This window comes from Stegastes partitus, unplaced genomic scaffold (genome assembly GCF_000690725.1).
Source record: "Stegastes partitus isolate 25-593 unplaced genomic scaffold, Stegastes_partitus-1.0.2 Scaffold2654, whole genome shotgun sequence".
Classification (NCBI taxonomy): Eukaryota; Metazoa; Chordata; class Actinopteri; family Pomacentridae; genus Stegastes; species Stegastes partitus.
Genome location: NW_007580385.1, coordinates 92,373 through 110,202, shown reverse-complemented (window position 1 = coordinate 110,202; position 17,830 = coordinate 92,373). Strand labels below are relative to the sequence as shown.

Below are 17,830 nucleotides of genomic sequence, written 5' to 3'. Positions count from 1 at the left end.
TTTAACTTCTTCCAGCTTTTTTCTTCTTCTTTTAATCTATATATATATTTCTTCTTCTTCTTCTTCTCCTCAATCGCCTCCCAACTCCGGGAAACTGTATGGGAAACACAGCTTGTTCTGCCCAGTAGGAGGAAAAGAAAAAAAAAGAAGAGTGAAGTTTAAAGTACTTGCTTGATCATGTGTCATCGAGCAAATGGCTGAGAAATTGTGAGCTGCGTTAGTTTATTCTGGCTCTGGTGAAGGAAGCTGGATTTATTGTGAACTTTGATGAATGGATTCTTCTGTAATCTCTGACTACATTTATTTATTTTTAGCATTTCATCTTTTTTAAAAAAAGGAGAGAAGTTCGCGTCGTTTTGCTTGTTTACAAGATCCTCCCGAAAAAGAAAGGAGAAAAAAAAAGAGAGAGAGAGAGAGAAGGGGGAATTAAAGTTCCCATATGACAGGGGTGTGTGATTGTGCCCTGAGCGCTGTTTTTTTTTTTTTTATACGGACTACGCAGCCTACATTACATCTGAAATGTATTATTTAGATTATGGGCGAACGCAGATGACTGTCGGTCATTAAATGTTTCTAAAAAGGCAGTTTTCCTCTCCGCCTGTTCCGCTCTCGGGAATAAATTAATGAACAAGCTATCAAGCAAATTATTCCGACTCCTCTGAATCGGGAGACTGTTTTATTGCCTTTCTGGTCCATTAGATTAGACCGAGATAATTTAGTCTATCCAAATGGTCTTTCCCAGAGCAGTGCTTGATAAGACAGTCCCACAGTTATGACTGCAGGATCATTCTGGTTGTGTCTTCTGGGTTTTTTTTTCTTTTTCTTTTTCTGAGCCGTCAAAACAAATAAGCGTATTTACGCGTGCGCCACAGTCGTGCGCTGTAATAAAACTGGATGTAGAGGAGAGGGGGGGATCGGTGGTTCAGTATTTTTGGGTTCGTTGGCACGGATCTGCAAGTTGTTGCTGGGCTCTTGTGTATTGTTGTTTTTTGCCCTTTACACGCCTGGAAGCCCGCCCATCTCCGGAGCTCATTGGTCTGTGAAGCAGAGTAAACTCCAGAGCTCATCCAGCCTGACAGCTTCCTCCAGGCCACAGCAGGCAGGAGAGGTTACTGCCAAAGTTTTCCAAGTCAAAAGACCACCCCTGAAAATACACTTTTTTTTTTCTTTTTAGACCAACTGCAGTGTGGAGGATTCTTGGAACCTGAGCGAGCTTCTGTTATTAATTCAGATTTATTTATGATTTTCATGTCTGTGTTGGGTCGGGGGGTGAGGAGATGGGCTTGTGAAACCTAAAATACACTCATTTTATGCATGAAATTATATGATTATGTCGCTATTGATCTACCTGATGAGCGTTTTCTCATGTTGAATTGTTTGGTCAATAGAATAGGAATGCTTTATTCATCCCCAATGAAAATCTGGTTGTTATAGCACAAAGAGTAAAGTTACCACCACAGTAAATACTGATAAATAATCAACAATAAACAATAAGAAAACATAAAATGCAAAATGTACAGAGTAATATCAGAAAGTATTGAACATTTCAAGCATCACAACAACCTAAAAGCAAAAAAAAATCCCAGTAGGAGTCCCGCAAGGCTCATACTAAAGAAGTCTTAACAAAGGAAGTACTTTTGATTTAAAATAACTTCAACGATTGAACTTCTATTAAAATACAGAGTAGTTCTCTGATGAGCAGCAGTTTCAGCACATACAGTCGCAACTTCATCAAGCCAAAACTCTTTAAATACCTTTTTTTTTCTTGCATAAACAACATATAAACACATTCAAGTTGCCCAAAACCTGCAAAAGCACCTTGACACCTTGTTTGAAAATCGACTCAAGCGTCATTTAAATCTCGCAACATTTTCATTTGCGTGTCACTTTTGTGTCGATGGACTAATCGGTTCATCTCTGCCACTTTCTAATCTAACGTGATAGAGACAGGCGGCATTGTCTTTGCTGAGGGTTAATAATTCATCCACTAATGCTTTATAGATAAGGTCAATATCAACAACTTTGTGGTTTGTTAAGTTGTACACCATTCATTTGTCTTATTTTTAATTTTTTGGGGGTTGCAGTTACCAAATGATGACAATCCCTTAATGGGTTTGTAATTCTCTGACATGTCATCATGTCTGCAGTTGCAATAGTTAATAAACAGATTGCGGTTTAAACACTTCAGATGGAGGAGGATTAACATTGTCCATAAGGGTTTTTCTTCAACCTAGCTGCCAAAAAATCTTATTAATGGATTCTGGCTAATAAGTAATCCAAAACAAAGCATTAGTAAACAATTTATTACCAGTAATAACAACTTATTATCAAGCCACCATAAAGGGAATTCTAGTAAACCACTAATGGTTTCAATTCTATCAAATTGTTAAAGTAAATAATTCAAAACATGAATAAACATTCTCAGCTTTTATATTCTAATTTTAGCAATAAGCAGCGATCTCTCCCATAACGACTGACTCTCTATAAAAATGGTCAAATCTGGACCTTTAACAAGTCTGATTTTGCCCTGCGGCTGTGTTTGTAATCTGTAACAAGCATTATGTGCTCTAATATTTATTATTCCATTCAATATTAAAAGCTAACGGGTGATGAAGAAAATCACAACAATGCTCCTCAATAGGGAAGACATTTCTCCAACCATTAATAATAAATTAAGAGTCCTGTCAATCACATGCACAGCTGTACTTCACAGATAATAGTCTCCATCTATTAACCATGTATCATGTTGCCTCAAAGGCAGGAATTTTTTTCTTTTACGATTTTAATATTTCTTTATCAGTAGGGGGGGGGAGGGAGAAACAGCAGGATGTTGGGGAGCTTAAGCCAGGTACACTGTGCTCTTGGAGAGCAGTTCAGTTTTTACAACACACGGGGATATAAAAATATGTTTTTAAACGAAATATAATTAGTTTCAGAAGGCGCTTTGTCTTTCCTATGAGATTTGTTTTTAGTTTTTATGATTTTTTTTTTTATTTAGAGGGGAAAACTCACACAAACATGCTCGGCAAACAGGAGAAAAGTTCACAGGTTAGGTCATGGACTGAGTCATTGCACACATTCTCTTTAGATCAGCGCAACAAACCGTGGACCTTGGGGAACAGCATTTATGTCAGTGTTTTGGCATTTGAACTTTACCAAACCTTGTCTCATCAAGCCAAACCACAGCTACCTTGACAAGAAATTCACTGGGCAGAGCAGGAACAATGGCGATATGTTTTCCACTCATAATGTATGAGCTGTCCATTAGATTAGGGATGAACATGATTCGTGAATCCGTGACCAGTTTCTTCTGTCTCTCTCTCTCTCTCTCTCCTCAGGCATCACTATCAAATCAGCCAGCGATTTGCTTCAAGGGGAGCCAGGGGGTAAGATGTTTTGCATACTCTCCCTAATGCCTCAGAAATTGAACACTCTAATTAGTTCTGATTTGCTGTGGAGCGCACTCATGACAGTTCCTCTGGACATCTTATTTTATTCTTAAGTATCCGATAAGCATTGGCCCGCATCCAAGAAGTGGTCGGCCTTGTGATTTTCCAAACGTTTGGATGATTTTAGTCGTATTACAGTGAGTTGGTTTTATTTTAGTGAGTATGGCTGCTGTCTGTGCACCAGAACCTGCTGCCTGAAGGAAAGGTGTCATTCATTTGCTCTATGTTGTGTCACATATACTGCTCTAAATGTGCATACACAGAGAGTAGGTACATAACCTACAAAAAAAAAAAAAAACACTTGGTACTGAGAGTAAGAGGGCATTCCTGTGAAGCGGCTGCAAAGAAAGATGCCTGTGTCCGGCCAGATTAGCCGGGCCAGCATTACACCCTCCCCAGCTCTGCCCGCTAGGCTACTACACATTTACCACACAATCGGCCCTGTCTAAAAGGAGCTGTTCTAATCCCCGCAAGAGCCGATTGCATTGACGAAAGTGACTTTGCTCTGTACACAAATGCTAGCCCTGTGTGCTCACACGGGCCCTGGAAGCCCTAAGACAGGGTACGCTATACCCCCAGGCTGCTAGCCAGGTTACTGGGTCAGGCCTGCAACTGGGGAGGCTTTGTTCTGGGAGGGGGAGGAGGTAGGGGAGTTGGCAAACCCCAGGGAGCCCCCATGCCTCCATGCCTGTTGTGTCTGTGCAGACATGAAAGATCTGAAATACAGGAATGGTACACAAGCGCTGGAATTTTTCTTTTTTTTTTTTTTAATCCAGGAAAACACACAAAATATGTCCGAAACCCAAATGTTGTCTGTAAACAAGTCCTGAAACATCTGTCGAAGGAACAGCAGATTAACCTGCTTATAAGTCTTTCTGTGAAGCAATGTTAAGTGAGTGCAATTTAAGTGTGCTTTAATCACTGAATAGGATTTGGTGATTATATCTTGGCTGGCACATTACATATTCAAATTGCTTTGCGGAATTCAAGCATGGGCTCCCTCCCCCTCTGACAATAGTCCCGGAGCTGGACGATTGGGCATTAATGAGGTAGCTGCAACCATTGGTGGTGGGGGAGGCCAGATTAAGCCGTTAGTGGGGGGAGGATGCTGGTGAACATGGCAGTCTGGCATACAACAGACCAAGAGGATATCCAGTATCTGTGTCTCCGGGTTGGAGGGTTACAGCGTCCCAGATGTCGATATTCCACTGGTTTTTACTCGCTAGATAAGTGTTCGCGAGAGCTCATCCCTTCCCCAAAAGCAGCATGAGGTTCAAGAGGTCATGTGTCCGCTGACAGCTGCCAACTGTAGAGCTTGATCGCTAAAAAGCCATGACTGCTTCTTTCTGATCTTTGTCGCCACTGGCTCATGTCACGTTTCCTGTAAAGGGGCACTTCTGGGGCCACAAAAACCAGAGGAATTCTCCAAATCACTGTGCTGGCGTCACTCCAGGGCTCAGCGGTATCAGGGGCCAGGGCTCCTATCGAGAAATAGCACGCTGAGGTTTTTCGGCTGCTTTTCTCTCCGTCCCTGCGGCATTTAGCCCTGCCATTGTAAACTGTCTGCCAAGCTTGTAATCATGCAATGAAAGACACAAGCTCTCAGATGCCCCCGAATTTGGTGTTCAAAGCAGCTATGAAACTTACAAATTACTTTAGAATCTTGTTAACCTCGACTTTTACTCACATTTGTGCGGTAAACAGACTTATCGGAGGAAAGTGAGCTAAAGGGGTGTAATCAATAAGAAGCATCTGGAGCAGAGAGAGGAACTCTAAAGAAATAAAAATATTAGAGATATACTCGTTTTTTTGCACATTTCATAAAAGCTTGACGTTAAATAAAACAGATTTTGGATTACTGTGAAATCACCACCAGGGATTAAAGAATATATTCAGAGCTGATCTGGGTTCCCATAGCTTGGAATTTCACATCCCAGTGCTTATTTTCCTTTGGAGTTGGCAACGCCACCTGCTTGTTGGCATGATCTATATCCATTTAGTCAGAAAAGAACATAGATCTTATTTATTAGATCATCGCTGTAAGGTGCATGTTGAGGGAGCGGTGCTGCTTGTTTAGATGCACATACTTCACATATTTCCTTGATGCTTCCACTCACTCGTGTGGAAGTTGATGCAACCTGAATCTCACCTATTACATTGAAAAGTTGTGACATGATAGTAAGTGGTGCAATATTATACCGTAGCATGAAATAAACACATTTTTTATGAGTGTAATATCGTGATGTTTAGCGCGGACATCATATTTGAATACGGTGCGTTGAGCTGTTTCAGGTGTGACATCGGCTTCATTTCCTCCTCAGTTCATAAATGTTGAATTGCAGTTGCCAGAGTAATTGTTTTTGTTTATGGCCCTGTCTGTTTTTATGTGCACAGCTGTCACATAAAGGCAGCGGCGTTGGGATGAGGGGAATGTAGAGGTGCTCTTAAGATATTCTCATGACGAGTGTGTGTGAAGGCAGAGCTTCCCCTGGGCTCCCTCCCGCCTGCCCTCTTGATTATTGTGCCATTTCACCCCATGCCTTGGCTGAATCCTTGGGAGACATCAGGGCCTCTATCTCACACATGGCTGCTCTGACTCTACCCCCCGCCACCACACCGCTTTGCTTCGCCTCGCGCTGCAAATAAGCTTGTGCACTGTGCGAGTGTGTACGTGTGCATGCACACATCTTTTTTTTTTTTTCTTCTGGAAGCTAATTAGAATAACAATAACAGGAATGTGGTTTGAGAGCCGTCCTCTCCCAGTGGCATAGCAGTGAGAGGGAGAGTTGTCCCACGTGTTTCTGAAAGGGCACACGCCGCTCTATTCATCCAGATGTGTTAAGCGAGGCAAAAGTCCCTGTGTTCTCTGCTCGTCTGAGGCCCACTGTGTTTATGCAGAGCCAGTGGGCCTTAGGATTTTCGGATCGTACAGTATATTTTAGGAACAAGAGTCTCATGAGGTCCTACAGTTAAAGAGGAGTTCTCTTTAGTTAGCTCCTCTGTCATTATAGTATTCTTTTGAGGAACGCCATTGTGTTTGTGGCTGTGTTTTAACGGTATTTGGTTACAACAGTGCTGCAAAAGATCAGAAATCGATGGCACAAACTGGGCAGGCAGGCAGGCAGACTAATGGTGGTCACATTTAACTATATAAAAACACGTCCATTCGCCTGAATTAGAAGCGCAGTGAAACACATAGAGAGTTCTGTGTTTTGTGGCTTTGTGTTGTTTATTTACATTCCAAGCTAATCTGGACCCATAGAGCTAAAGAAACTGAAAACACCAGTGAGAAGAACTCTCAATAACAACACCGGCTGTTATGAAAATAGATTTAGGGAAGATGCAGATTTACACGTGTTTTTTTGGATGCTAAAGCTACAGTGTGGGACTGTTACATACAAATGAGCAACACAATGCTGATTAAGCCTATCACAGCATCCTTTTACATCTGCTTTCTGTGGCTATATTTCCATGCTGGCACACTGGTAGAGATGCATTTTGACCTTAACCAGCTATGATTTGAGTTGCACAACCATAACAATGGTGTAGTAACCCGGAGTATGACAGTAAAACACAGGAAGTGTCCAAGAAACGTTTCTGATGATCCAGATAATAAAGAAACTCATTCCTCGGAAGGAGGATCACAGTCTAAAAAGGAAAGAGAAAGTATACGTCATTTACATGCAACAGCAGGGTTTGTGTTACAGCTCTTGCTGTCAGAAAGGAGAGACAAAAGTTCCACACTGTACATTGAGTTATACATAGCAAGCAAAGCCTTGATCAATAAGAGATGAACAACAAGGCAACATACAGGAAAAGGATGCTGCTCCACAAGGAAACGCAAGTGATTATGTAGTCATGTATGCAGATGATAAATATTTGTAAAGTGGGCCCAGCGATGTGGCAGTACAGTCAAAGCTATTAAACTAAAGTGTGAGGTGTGAACTGGTACACTGGTAATCACAATGAGTACACCATGGTTCTTTTAGGTTTTAAAGATTTAACCATCTAAACCTCAAAACCAGTTTCTTTTTTTTTTTTAATCGCCAAAATTACATAATCCATCAGGTTCAGAAACTAGAAGAACAGAAAGAATCACTGGATTTCCAAGTTTCCGACAGTCGATGAACTACTCACCTGTGATACAAATCTAAGGTTAAAATCGGATAATTTCGTTATACGTGTCCCATTTAAAAATTTGCCAAGAATAAATTGTTTTCCTTGGTGTAGCTGAGAAGCCATTAGTGACTCAGCTGTGACCAATGCTCCCATGATAAAAATTCAGGGACTGTTTGACTGAACTGGGCTGAACTGGAGGCTGTATTTACACACAGAGCAGATAGGACACAAATACAAAATGTAAATAGTATAATATCTATAGTTCGTAGAGTCACCATTTTTTTCCCAGTATTGGGGACACCTGCAGCACTTGGAAAAATGTTGTACAGGGTGATTCAAGGTTTTAACCTTTTTTTTTTCTGTAGAATAAATAAGTAAATCAACTTTTCTTTATTTTCTTCATTCATGATTTACAACATAACTGTGCCACGCTGCACTATGTTTGAGTTCTCACTACTTCTAGCTGTTGTTGTGCTTTCTCCATGGAGGTGCAGGACTTTAGGTTGAGTAGCATAAAGTCCAAGTAAAATATTAGCAAACAGCAGCAAAAAAAACCTTCCAGAAACCGCTTGGAGTTCAGAGGGTTAAACTGTCTCTGCTACTGCTAGTACTATCTACAATAACACTGTTGCACATGCATATTAAAACAAGTACCCGTGTCCTTTCTTGCACCTGTATGTTGAACATGTTTGACAGTTCAGGCACAGTGAGTGTTGTCTGGCTTACCTCTTCAATCCATGCAACCTGATTTTACACATCACATCTTGGTGCAATGTTTTTGGATTTTGCCCCTCTTTGTTCAAGTTTCCCCTGCAAAGTTAATCAGGTTGGACATACTTTCCGACGCACAATCTGTGAATTGTTACAGGATTACGGGCTGGCTACTTGTGTGGAGACAAGTCCGGTAATGGGAGTGTAGTGCAGCGGTCCAAGCGGTTTGTGGGATTGCTCCAGTAAAACAGCTATGCATCAACAAAGAAAACACATCACTGTGTTAGTGCATCTGTGGCCTAATAACCAGTCTGCAAAAGGGAATTTCCTAACTTGCACACCCTGTCACCATCAAATGCAAATTGGGCAATGCTAAGAGGGGGAATACATTTGCAAAAAAAATAAAAAAAATCCCCATCTGAGTGCGTCTAATTGATTATTATTTGAAATTGTTTTAGTTGACACACTGCAATGAGACAAAACAGCAGCCTACCACTTATGTACAAATGTAGGCTTTCAAGTGTTGTCTCCATCCCTCTGTGTATGAAGAGAAGGACACCTATGAGGGGGAGTGGGGGTGTCGGAGGAACGGAGACAGGGAGCGTTTGACAGATTAGCCCTGGCTTCTTGGAAAAAGACTGATTCTGCTTGGCATAACAGGCAGTACCTTGGGGGTTGCTCGACAGTTGCCCATCCCCATATCCCCGCACTAACTCCCGTCAGTCCCCACCCCCCTTCTTTTGCTTTTCCTGTATGTACCAACCCCCCTCAATGAATAGATCCTCAAGCATCACCACCACCACATCCACACAGGCTCACTGAAAGCACCATTTAAACCGCAAGCACACTGAATGATGCTTTGGGGCCTCACATTTTGTTCTTAACAGGTATGTCACAGCGGAGTTGTAGAACATACTGTACAAAGCGTGAGAACACTCGATGGGAATAATTAATCTGACCCCTGTGTTTCTTTGAGACGCTGTCAACAAAGGTGCGCTTGCCTGACTGCATGTGCCACTGAAACATGCTTGATTCTACTATGTGTTAACATAACCATTAGATAATTTTATGACATCAACTTTGCACTTACATATTAACCAAGATTTTAAAAAAAAAAGGGAATCACATGACCAAATACACTTGCTCCAGCCAGGATCCATCCCCCTCCTCTCTACTGAGTTGCACATTCCTAAAGGAAGACTATTTAGGGCCATCCTTCATGCACCGGTTCTACTGGGAGTCAACGCCACCCCCATCCCCTCCATGCACACACCCAAACCCCCAATCCCTCCCTTTACCACCCAACAACACACAGCCACACGTCCCTGCTGTTCATGAATAATCCAGGCGGGCCGACAGGCCATTGCACTCAGCTTTGTGGGGGAAGAAGCTAGAACAAAAGACGGGCAGCTCACAGAGCAGCTATGGCTGAGTAGGCTCAGATGAGAAGACAATGGTAACTAGTGTCAGTACAGACAGGGGCAGGAGGCAAAGACTTCAGAGTAAATCACATATCCAGACGCCTGCTCCCATCTCAGTGCTGCCATGCCAAATACCAGAGCTGGGAACCTTGCCTTCTCGCTTTCGTCTGCAGAGCAAAGAAAGACAGAGAGAAAATCTATCCTCTCATCTTTCCCTGCAGATGTTTGGCTTGCAAAAAGCACAGGACTGGGCAAAAGTAGAGATCACTAATGAACCTTTTCTTCCCTCCTCACTAAATGGCAGGGTTAAGAACTCTGTTTAACCCCGTCAAAGATGAGCAGTTAAAACATGCTCGAGGAGTTACAGATGAAGTTTTACAAGGACATCTCCGACGGTGCCCTTTGTCCTTGTTCATCTGCTGAGCCCCCTGCCAAGATTTTCTGTTCCAGTCCAGTTCACACCTTAAAACAGCCTGAAAGTATTTGACATCTCCAAACACACAGGGGCTGGAGTAGCAGATGTGGCTGGGCTGCAGCCACAGAGGCAGTTATTGTATTAGCCTGTAGCTCCACAGGGGGCTGCGCTGACAAGGTGCTAAGGATTGCCTTACATATGCCCATTTGGTAGCTCTGACTGTAACTGTCCAACAGCTAAACTACACTCATGTCATGATAATGAGCAGCGTTACTGCACACAGCTCTCACAGTGTTTCTTCACATTAAGCCGCTCCATTTTATTAAACTGACACATGTTAATGGTAGACTCTGATCATAGTAATACCAGATTAAGCGTTTCCCTGATTAATTAATCATTAGATTAAGAGACTCAACAATCATAATTAGAACACTGTAGTGCATAAGCAATTTAATGAATTCTTTCCCTCGTTCTGAGCTGGACAAATAACGCTGATTGAATGGTTATCTTCATAATTATTAATAACTTGTACAGCAGGAAATAAAAACTGTAATGACACTAGAAAAGATTTTAACAAAACTGAAAACACATATCCTAAAAAAGTGTTGTTTTTTAAAATAATTAAACTGAAAATAACACAAACATCTCTTGTTACACTTGACACTAAAGACACTGAAGAAGCATTAGCAGCATTCAGCGTATTCCTTAAAAAAATTTGTGTCACTTTGTGCCTCAGGGTACCAGGATGTCTGTCATACAATCAAAGTACTGACGTGGAAGTAAATATTATGTGAATGCGAGTTTGACATCCAACAATTTGAAAACGTTCCAAAAACCAATTTGCTGCCACAGTGCTTATAGAAATGTGTGCGGTTTGTTGGAGCCATGTGACCGAGCTTCTGTCTGTGGCATGTGCATACGTGACTCACCAGTTCTTGACCTGGGAGTTTTCTCGGAGCTATTAGCCGCTCTGTATGAGTTGTGTCTGAAGCTCTGTTGGTCGCATTGAGAAAGGAAAGGAAAAAAAAAAAAAAAGTCCTCTGTGTACTTTTTGTGACTCATTTCCGATTTTTTTTTCTCACGTTATTGAGGATTCTGTGTTCACTTTCACGATTTTTGGTCACTGTTTTGTTTTGTTTGTCCGTTGATGATGGTGATTCCACAAAGTCTGGCTGATAATAGTCTCTCTGTTGACGGTTCAACCTAAAACGTTGGTTAAATATTTGACCTCACTCCCTGCATGTGACCTGTGAGCGTGTGAGGCTTCCCGTGCCTAAAAAAAGACAAAAGGGCAGCACACACACACACACTCACACGCTCACACACACACACTCACACGCTCACACACACACACTCACACGCTCACACACACACTCACACGCTCACACACACACACTCACACAGCCTCGGGGGATCAGTCCGAAGCTCCATATGGAGATGTCTATGACTCAGCGTCTCTATGTAAATCTACACCTACTACTTGATTGACAGCAGCTTCAGGATAACAAACCTGTTGGCACAAGTGGCGTCACTGACTAAACAGAAAGTCAGAGTTGGGTGTTGTGATGATGAAACGCTGGATATGATAACCAGCGCATTCTGCAGCGTTTGAAGTCATAATCAGTAAACCGCTGGTCATTGATACTAGAGTGCAGCTGCTGAGTTGTTCTTACTTGCTGCTCATAATCAGTAAAAATGCCAGTGACTGCCCAGGTAACATGAGGGTAAATGTGTTATTTCCTGATGTGACAAAGACTGAAAACGACTCAGAAGTCATTCACAGTAGTGCTGATGTTGATTGAGAAACAGTATGGATTGTAGGTGGTCAGATCATATTGTACAGTTTACATGGCTGCTGTTTTTTCAGTTCAGCCTCTTGGCAACAGAGACTACTTTGTCCTTAGTGGGGGCAGCTAAAAAATAATTTGTGAGGTTGTCATTTGGAGTACGTTTGTGACATTTGAGTTTCCATGTATGAAAAGTTTGGCTGTATTCCGGCGGCTCTGAAAGTGTAGTGGACGCACAAAGGGAGCGACAACAGGGAAAACATAGTCCATCACAGGTACATGTAGGTGTTCTAAAAAGCAAGAAGTTGTTTTCAGTATCAAAGTAGTTCTCAGCACATCTAATGGTACATGGCAAAAGAAACTACTAATGCCAAATTTGCATTCTCAGTGTCCAACATGTAAACAAACATAGGCCAAAAAACCAGGGCTTGAGGTGGAGTTGACAGAGCAAGTAGTGAACATTCTTCAAACTACTTTTATAATTTAAACTATATTTAGTCTCATGTTTATTATGGATTGCCCAGTGATATCATTAACATCTACTTGTCTCAAACCATGAAGGAAACAAAAGAAAAAAATGAACTCCAGTATAACTCCAAAAACTTCTCTGAGTTAAAACTGATAACTGTCCAACATTTCCTCATAATTACGAGATTGTTTTCAGTAAGATAGGATCTTTTTTCCTAGTTATGAGATAGACCGATAGAACTCGCGTGAGTCGAGATGTTTTTCTTCTGCGTATGTGATGCAGGTAGTTCTGGTCACGTGTTCCACAGGGGTTCCATTTAGCAAAAGTCACGTTCAATTACATTTCTTTTACTGATAATCAGACCTATTTTCAAACCTAAACTGAAAGTTATTTGGAACATTTTGTTTCTGTAATGATTGAACCAGTGAGATTCATTTGTGTATTTTTGAGGATTATGGTACCTTCATCCAGAGCCAGACCAGCTTCCCCCCCTTTTGTTTCCAGGCTTCATGCTAAGCTAAGCTAACTGGCTGCTAGCTCTAACTTCAAATCTATATTGTACAGACATGGGTGGCTTCTAACTGTGTAAGAACGCAAACAATCATCCAACAGATAATCGTCTGCTGTTTTTTTTGTACTGTTGTGTTGCACTTTCAGGCCTTAGTTTATGATCCTGAGGTTAGACGCAGAGGCCCTCCGTGCAGAGTCAGGAACTGGGAACTAATGGGTTAAATGACATATGGTTATGAAGCTTGAGAAGGAAGCTGTGAATAAAATGGGGGCGACCTCTGAACAGTCTGACCTGAGTGACATTGATTAGAATTAGAATGTGAAGTGTGCACGGTGGCATGGATGGGGGTGACAGGCAGATCTAATGCGTGGCTGGAGGGGGCTCATGCTGCTGCCATCGACTGAAAGAGGGGGACATGGTGGCACTATTGCAATGCTATATGTGTAAATGTGCACTCTAATCTTATCCAAAATCAAAAAATGTTTAGCATTTTAAAAACAAATTGAAATGCCTGCGTGACTTTCTCTACATCAGTAACCCTGTTTGAGCGACTTCTAATTTTGGTCATGGAGGTTACTACTTTACTTTTTGAAAGTAATAGGTCCAGAGTCCCTGCTCACTTTGATGCTTTTTTTTTTTGGTTCATCATTTTTAATTAGCATGAAAACCCCACCGTAGACAGGACTTCTGCTTTACCACTTCACGTTCAACGGACAGACGTAAATAGGTCAGAATTAATGGTCAGCTGTGTGCCTCAAGTGTCCCTCGCCTTGTGGGCTGCTTTGCGTTTTGTGTTGACATGGGTGGACTTGTGCACATGAAGGAAAAGCTGGAGGCGGATGGGGGCAGGGTGAATGGCATGCGTTGGGTTTTAGAAGAGGAGGAGGGGTGTCGAGGAGAGGAGCTGTTCATTGGCTCCGTGTTGCAAAAAAAAAAAAAGTGCTTATGGCTTTGCTGCATGACTGGGCATTTGTGACAGCTATAGTCCTGCCTGCCACATCTGCCAGGGGCACTGTGCTCTCAGCCAGTCAGCTCATAATCAATCACTTACGACTGATAGCTAAAAAGGCAGCTCCCAAGTCCGTGCGACGTTTGTTTTTCCTCGAGACCTGCGATTAAAAAAAGGGCCGCGTGCTTCGACCTGAGTTGGTGGCGCACAAAGCGAAGGAGAGAAAAACTGAGCTGCGACAGTCATCTCAAGTTCTACTTCTCCGTAAACTCGTATTTGTAAAGGATGGGTAATAATCGCCGGCTTCATCTGAATCTAGGACATTCTATCAACAAAACTGCCCATTTTCAGGCTGAAACACAGCTGCAGGCAGTGTTGAAGGGAGCCAACACCCAATGTGTTTTAAAGGACGTATTACCTGTTGGTTAATGACTTTCTGTGTTGCACTATCCTTTTAGTAGAAGTGGGTTTTTAGGTCATTTTATGTAACAGGTTTCCAGCAGAGATAGACTTCACCCTGCTGGCTTGTTTGTTGGTCGGGAGCCACGGACAGTCTGTGACAGATGAGGTTATCGCCAAAGTGAAAAAGCTGTCCAATACACGTTTGTTTTGTTGTTTTAAGCCTTTCAGACAGGCTCCTCTCATGACCGGTTACAGGTCATCATCCTTGACCTGGGCGGTACCGTGTAGTGATTGGCCTAAATGGAAGATTATTTAGGTCACATCTATTGTATGAAAAAAAAAAACAATCTGAAAATCCGCTGAGTTTGTGTTGTGTTTCTGAGAATGCATCAAATCAGTTGAGGTTACGTCTGGGGAAGATAAATCTGGCTTATTATGTAACATATCACTCAAATTAGCGGTGCTGGCAGATACTCAGGCGTGTGCAAAGAACACTGTGAAACTGTTAAAGGTTAAACATTAACACGACGCAAATGCACGACTGGCTCGGAACATATTTTACTGTTCTAAACAATGTTCGTAATCATTTTGTACTAATTGCCTTTTGTTTCTCTCTTTGTCTTGGGCAGTACGTCAAGATCCCTGCACCGACTCCTGAGTCTCCAGATGGATTCAGAGTCTTCTCGTTTTACCTGTCCAGTGACAGCAAAGACAAGCCTCAGTCCAGCTTCGACTGCATTCACCAGTATGTCTCGGGGTAAGCAGCGCACATAACTCTTTCCACAGTTGACCACAAATGGAATCTGTAGTAAATTTGGTGTCAGGCTGAGACCGCAGGGCCTGACCAAACAGTGGCCTCTCTCTTCAATACTACAACAGCAGACAGTGCCACTGTTATATTATAAGGCTATATTCAACTACAATAATACCCAAAGGCCGTCATGCCACGACTGACCTCAAAGGTGTGACCAGTAATAATTGAGAACAGAGAAGTAGTGTTTGTGGCTGAGCAGGGTCAAAGGGTTGGTTAGAAGGTTACATTATAGCGGATTTTTTTTTTTTTTTTTTGCACTCAAGTCTGTGAGCCTTTAAAACTTTGCATTTCTTGTGAAGACTGATTCTCCACAACAGGACTGCAATTTGCATGTGGCTGCAAGTCACAGAACCAGTTATGCATGTATGCGTGTGTGNCTGCAATTTGCATGTGGCTGCAAGTCACAGAACCAGTTATGCATGTATGTGTGTGTGTGTGTGTGTGTGTGTGTGTGTGTGTGTGTGTGTGTGTGTGGAAGGCAACACAACATGTTGGATGACAGCAAGAATTTCTGCTGCTATTTTCGACAAAAGGAAAGTTACTTGGGTTGAGCCACTCTCTCTTTTCCTTCCTCCTCCACGCAGGGAGGGCAGGGATCACCTGGAGGGCCAAGGCAGCATTCAGGACAAAATCACAGTTTGTGCCACAGACGACTCCTACCAGACGACCCGGGAGCGCATGTCTCAGGTGGAGAAGGACATCTGGAGCCGCTCAGCAATTGAGATCAAGCCGGGGCCAAGTAAGCTTTTGCCAATAGGTGTATCTATGTTCTGTTGTATCTTCCCGCCTCAGTTGGCGTGGCAGCCTTCGAGCACGTAGGGATCAAGGACAGATAACTGGAGAGGGGTGTGTTTTTTTTGTGTGTGTGTGTTCGCAGAAAGCTTCCACACCATTGCCTCTCACCATTTCATCCTGCTGATAATTACCATATGGTGTGGTAGTTATCACATAATTGATCAAAGCACTGTGTTGCAATTATTCATGTGCGAGCAATGCCTCTTTTTCTTGTACTTTTGCTTTCATTTTGACCAGATTGCTCAGGCACTGTGCCAGCTTGCCTGCCAGCATCATTACTGTGATTGAATTCGCCAGAAGTATGCCCTAACAGGTCTCATGCCAGTGAAGGGTTGCCTAAAATGTAATTACACCGACTGCAACTTAATTCATGTCCATTTGATAAAATATTTCTAAATATAATTTTTTAAATAAAAGTACACACATAACCTGGACTGCACCCAACATGCAGGATGTCTTTCCCATCTCTGTGCCTGAGCCGTGGTTTTAACTTCATTACAGATTAAACTGACTGTGCTGTATCTTTATAAATAATCTATCCATGAGGCCTAATGACATTTTGATGTCTCATGTGAGTTTAAATGCGTGTGTTGATTGTTTTTTATGAAGGGAAACACACTGGGAAGACAAATAATACAACATCACGTTTAGGGTAATTGCGCTACGAGCCAGCTTCTGCCCCATTGCGTTGCACGGTTTGTTGCCGAAATAGTCTCTCTGAGACTATTCAGCTAATAAATGTCGGAAAATGCATGAGACATCCTGGATAGAAACAGGATATCCCAATTTACATGTTTTTTCATGCACACAACTGTCCTTGCCGTCTCCTGGATACTCCTGGAGAGAGAGGGAGAAGGAACGGGCGACGGATTGCAGTATGTGCCACATGCAGCAGAGCGTACGCAGTTGTTTTGTGGTGACTTGCTGTCTTTTTATGGTACAGTAATGTTACACTCATCAGAAAAAAAATGTCCGTATACCAACTCACAATTACAGGTTGCAGTAGAAAAATGTCCACAATTTAGATAATAATGTATGATTTAATGTTCGGCTGCCTTCAGTGGAAAGGAGGGAACTGACAACTAGGCAACCAAATTCGTGCACACCTGCTGCTGGAGAGATACAAATTCAATCCATTTTAAAGTCACCTCACCTCACTTTACCCCTTACAGGGATTTCCTCTATGATGTTATTACACTACTGCTAACATTTGCTCCTTTAAATGTTTGGTCGTTGCTCATAAAAACACCAGTATGTCTTTAGTACGAGCACATAAATACTCGTCTGTCACAATGGAAGGTGTCACTAAAGCTTAATGGAGGGAATCTTTAAACTTCCCTCCAGCTTCACTAGTTTATTACAGTGGCTCTAGTTGCTGCATGTTTGAAATGTTGCAGTTCAGGTTGTTTCAGTGCAGGAAGGATGACTTTCTAAAGTCTGTGTGACCTGGTTCAAGGTAAATGCTGCAACACGCTTCTGCAAGATTTAAAGAAACCTCAGGAATATTGTATATGGTGAAAGCTGAAGTCTAAAATTGCTTGCAGAAAGAGTAAATATGAACAGTTTTGTCAGTATTACTGTGCTGTAAAACATTATCTGTGCATTCCGTATGTCTGCCATGTTGTCTCAGTGTGGAAGCACTGTTAGTCTTTGACCTAAAGCAACCTCCAAAGTATGGCTTACAGTTGTAATGAGATTACAGCCTGCAGATATCTATAAGCACTGCCTGACCAGGTCCAACTGAATTAGTACTGCAGCAGGAAGAAAGGGCCTCTCTGTGTTAGTTGCTTCACTTTCCACGTTCTTCTGTTTACCCAGCAGTAGGTTAACTCCACTATCTAGCCTTACACTCACAGCAGCACCGCCTCAGAGGGACGAGCACGGTGTCGTGTTCAGCGTATTTATGTATGTAAACTGCTTTTTCAGTTTGGGCGGAAATTGCTGCACGTACAGTATCTGCTGCATTTGCATAAAGCCATAAAACAGGG

General features: G+C 42.3%; 1 protein-coding gene across 1 annotated transcript in view; it reads left to right on the top strand.

Moving 5' to 3' along the window:
- Positions 1-17,830, top strand: part of LOC103375536 (RNA polymerase II elongation factor ELL) — a 28,445-nt gene that overhangs the window by 243 nt on the left and 10,372 nt on the right. The window contains exons 2-4 of the mRNA XM_008305841.1: positions 3,339-3,386; positions 14,863-14,990; positions 15,632-15,786. Of these exons, the coding sequence (XP_008304063.1) occupies positions 3,339-3,386; positions 14,863-14,990; positions 15,632-15,786 (331 nt within the window). The remainder of the gene's footprint in view (positions 1-3,338; positions 3,387-14,862; positions 14,991-15,631; positions 15,787-17,830) is intronic.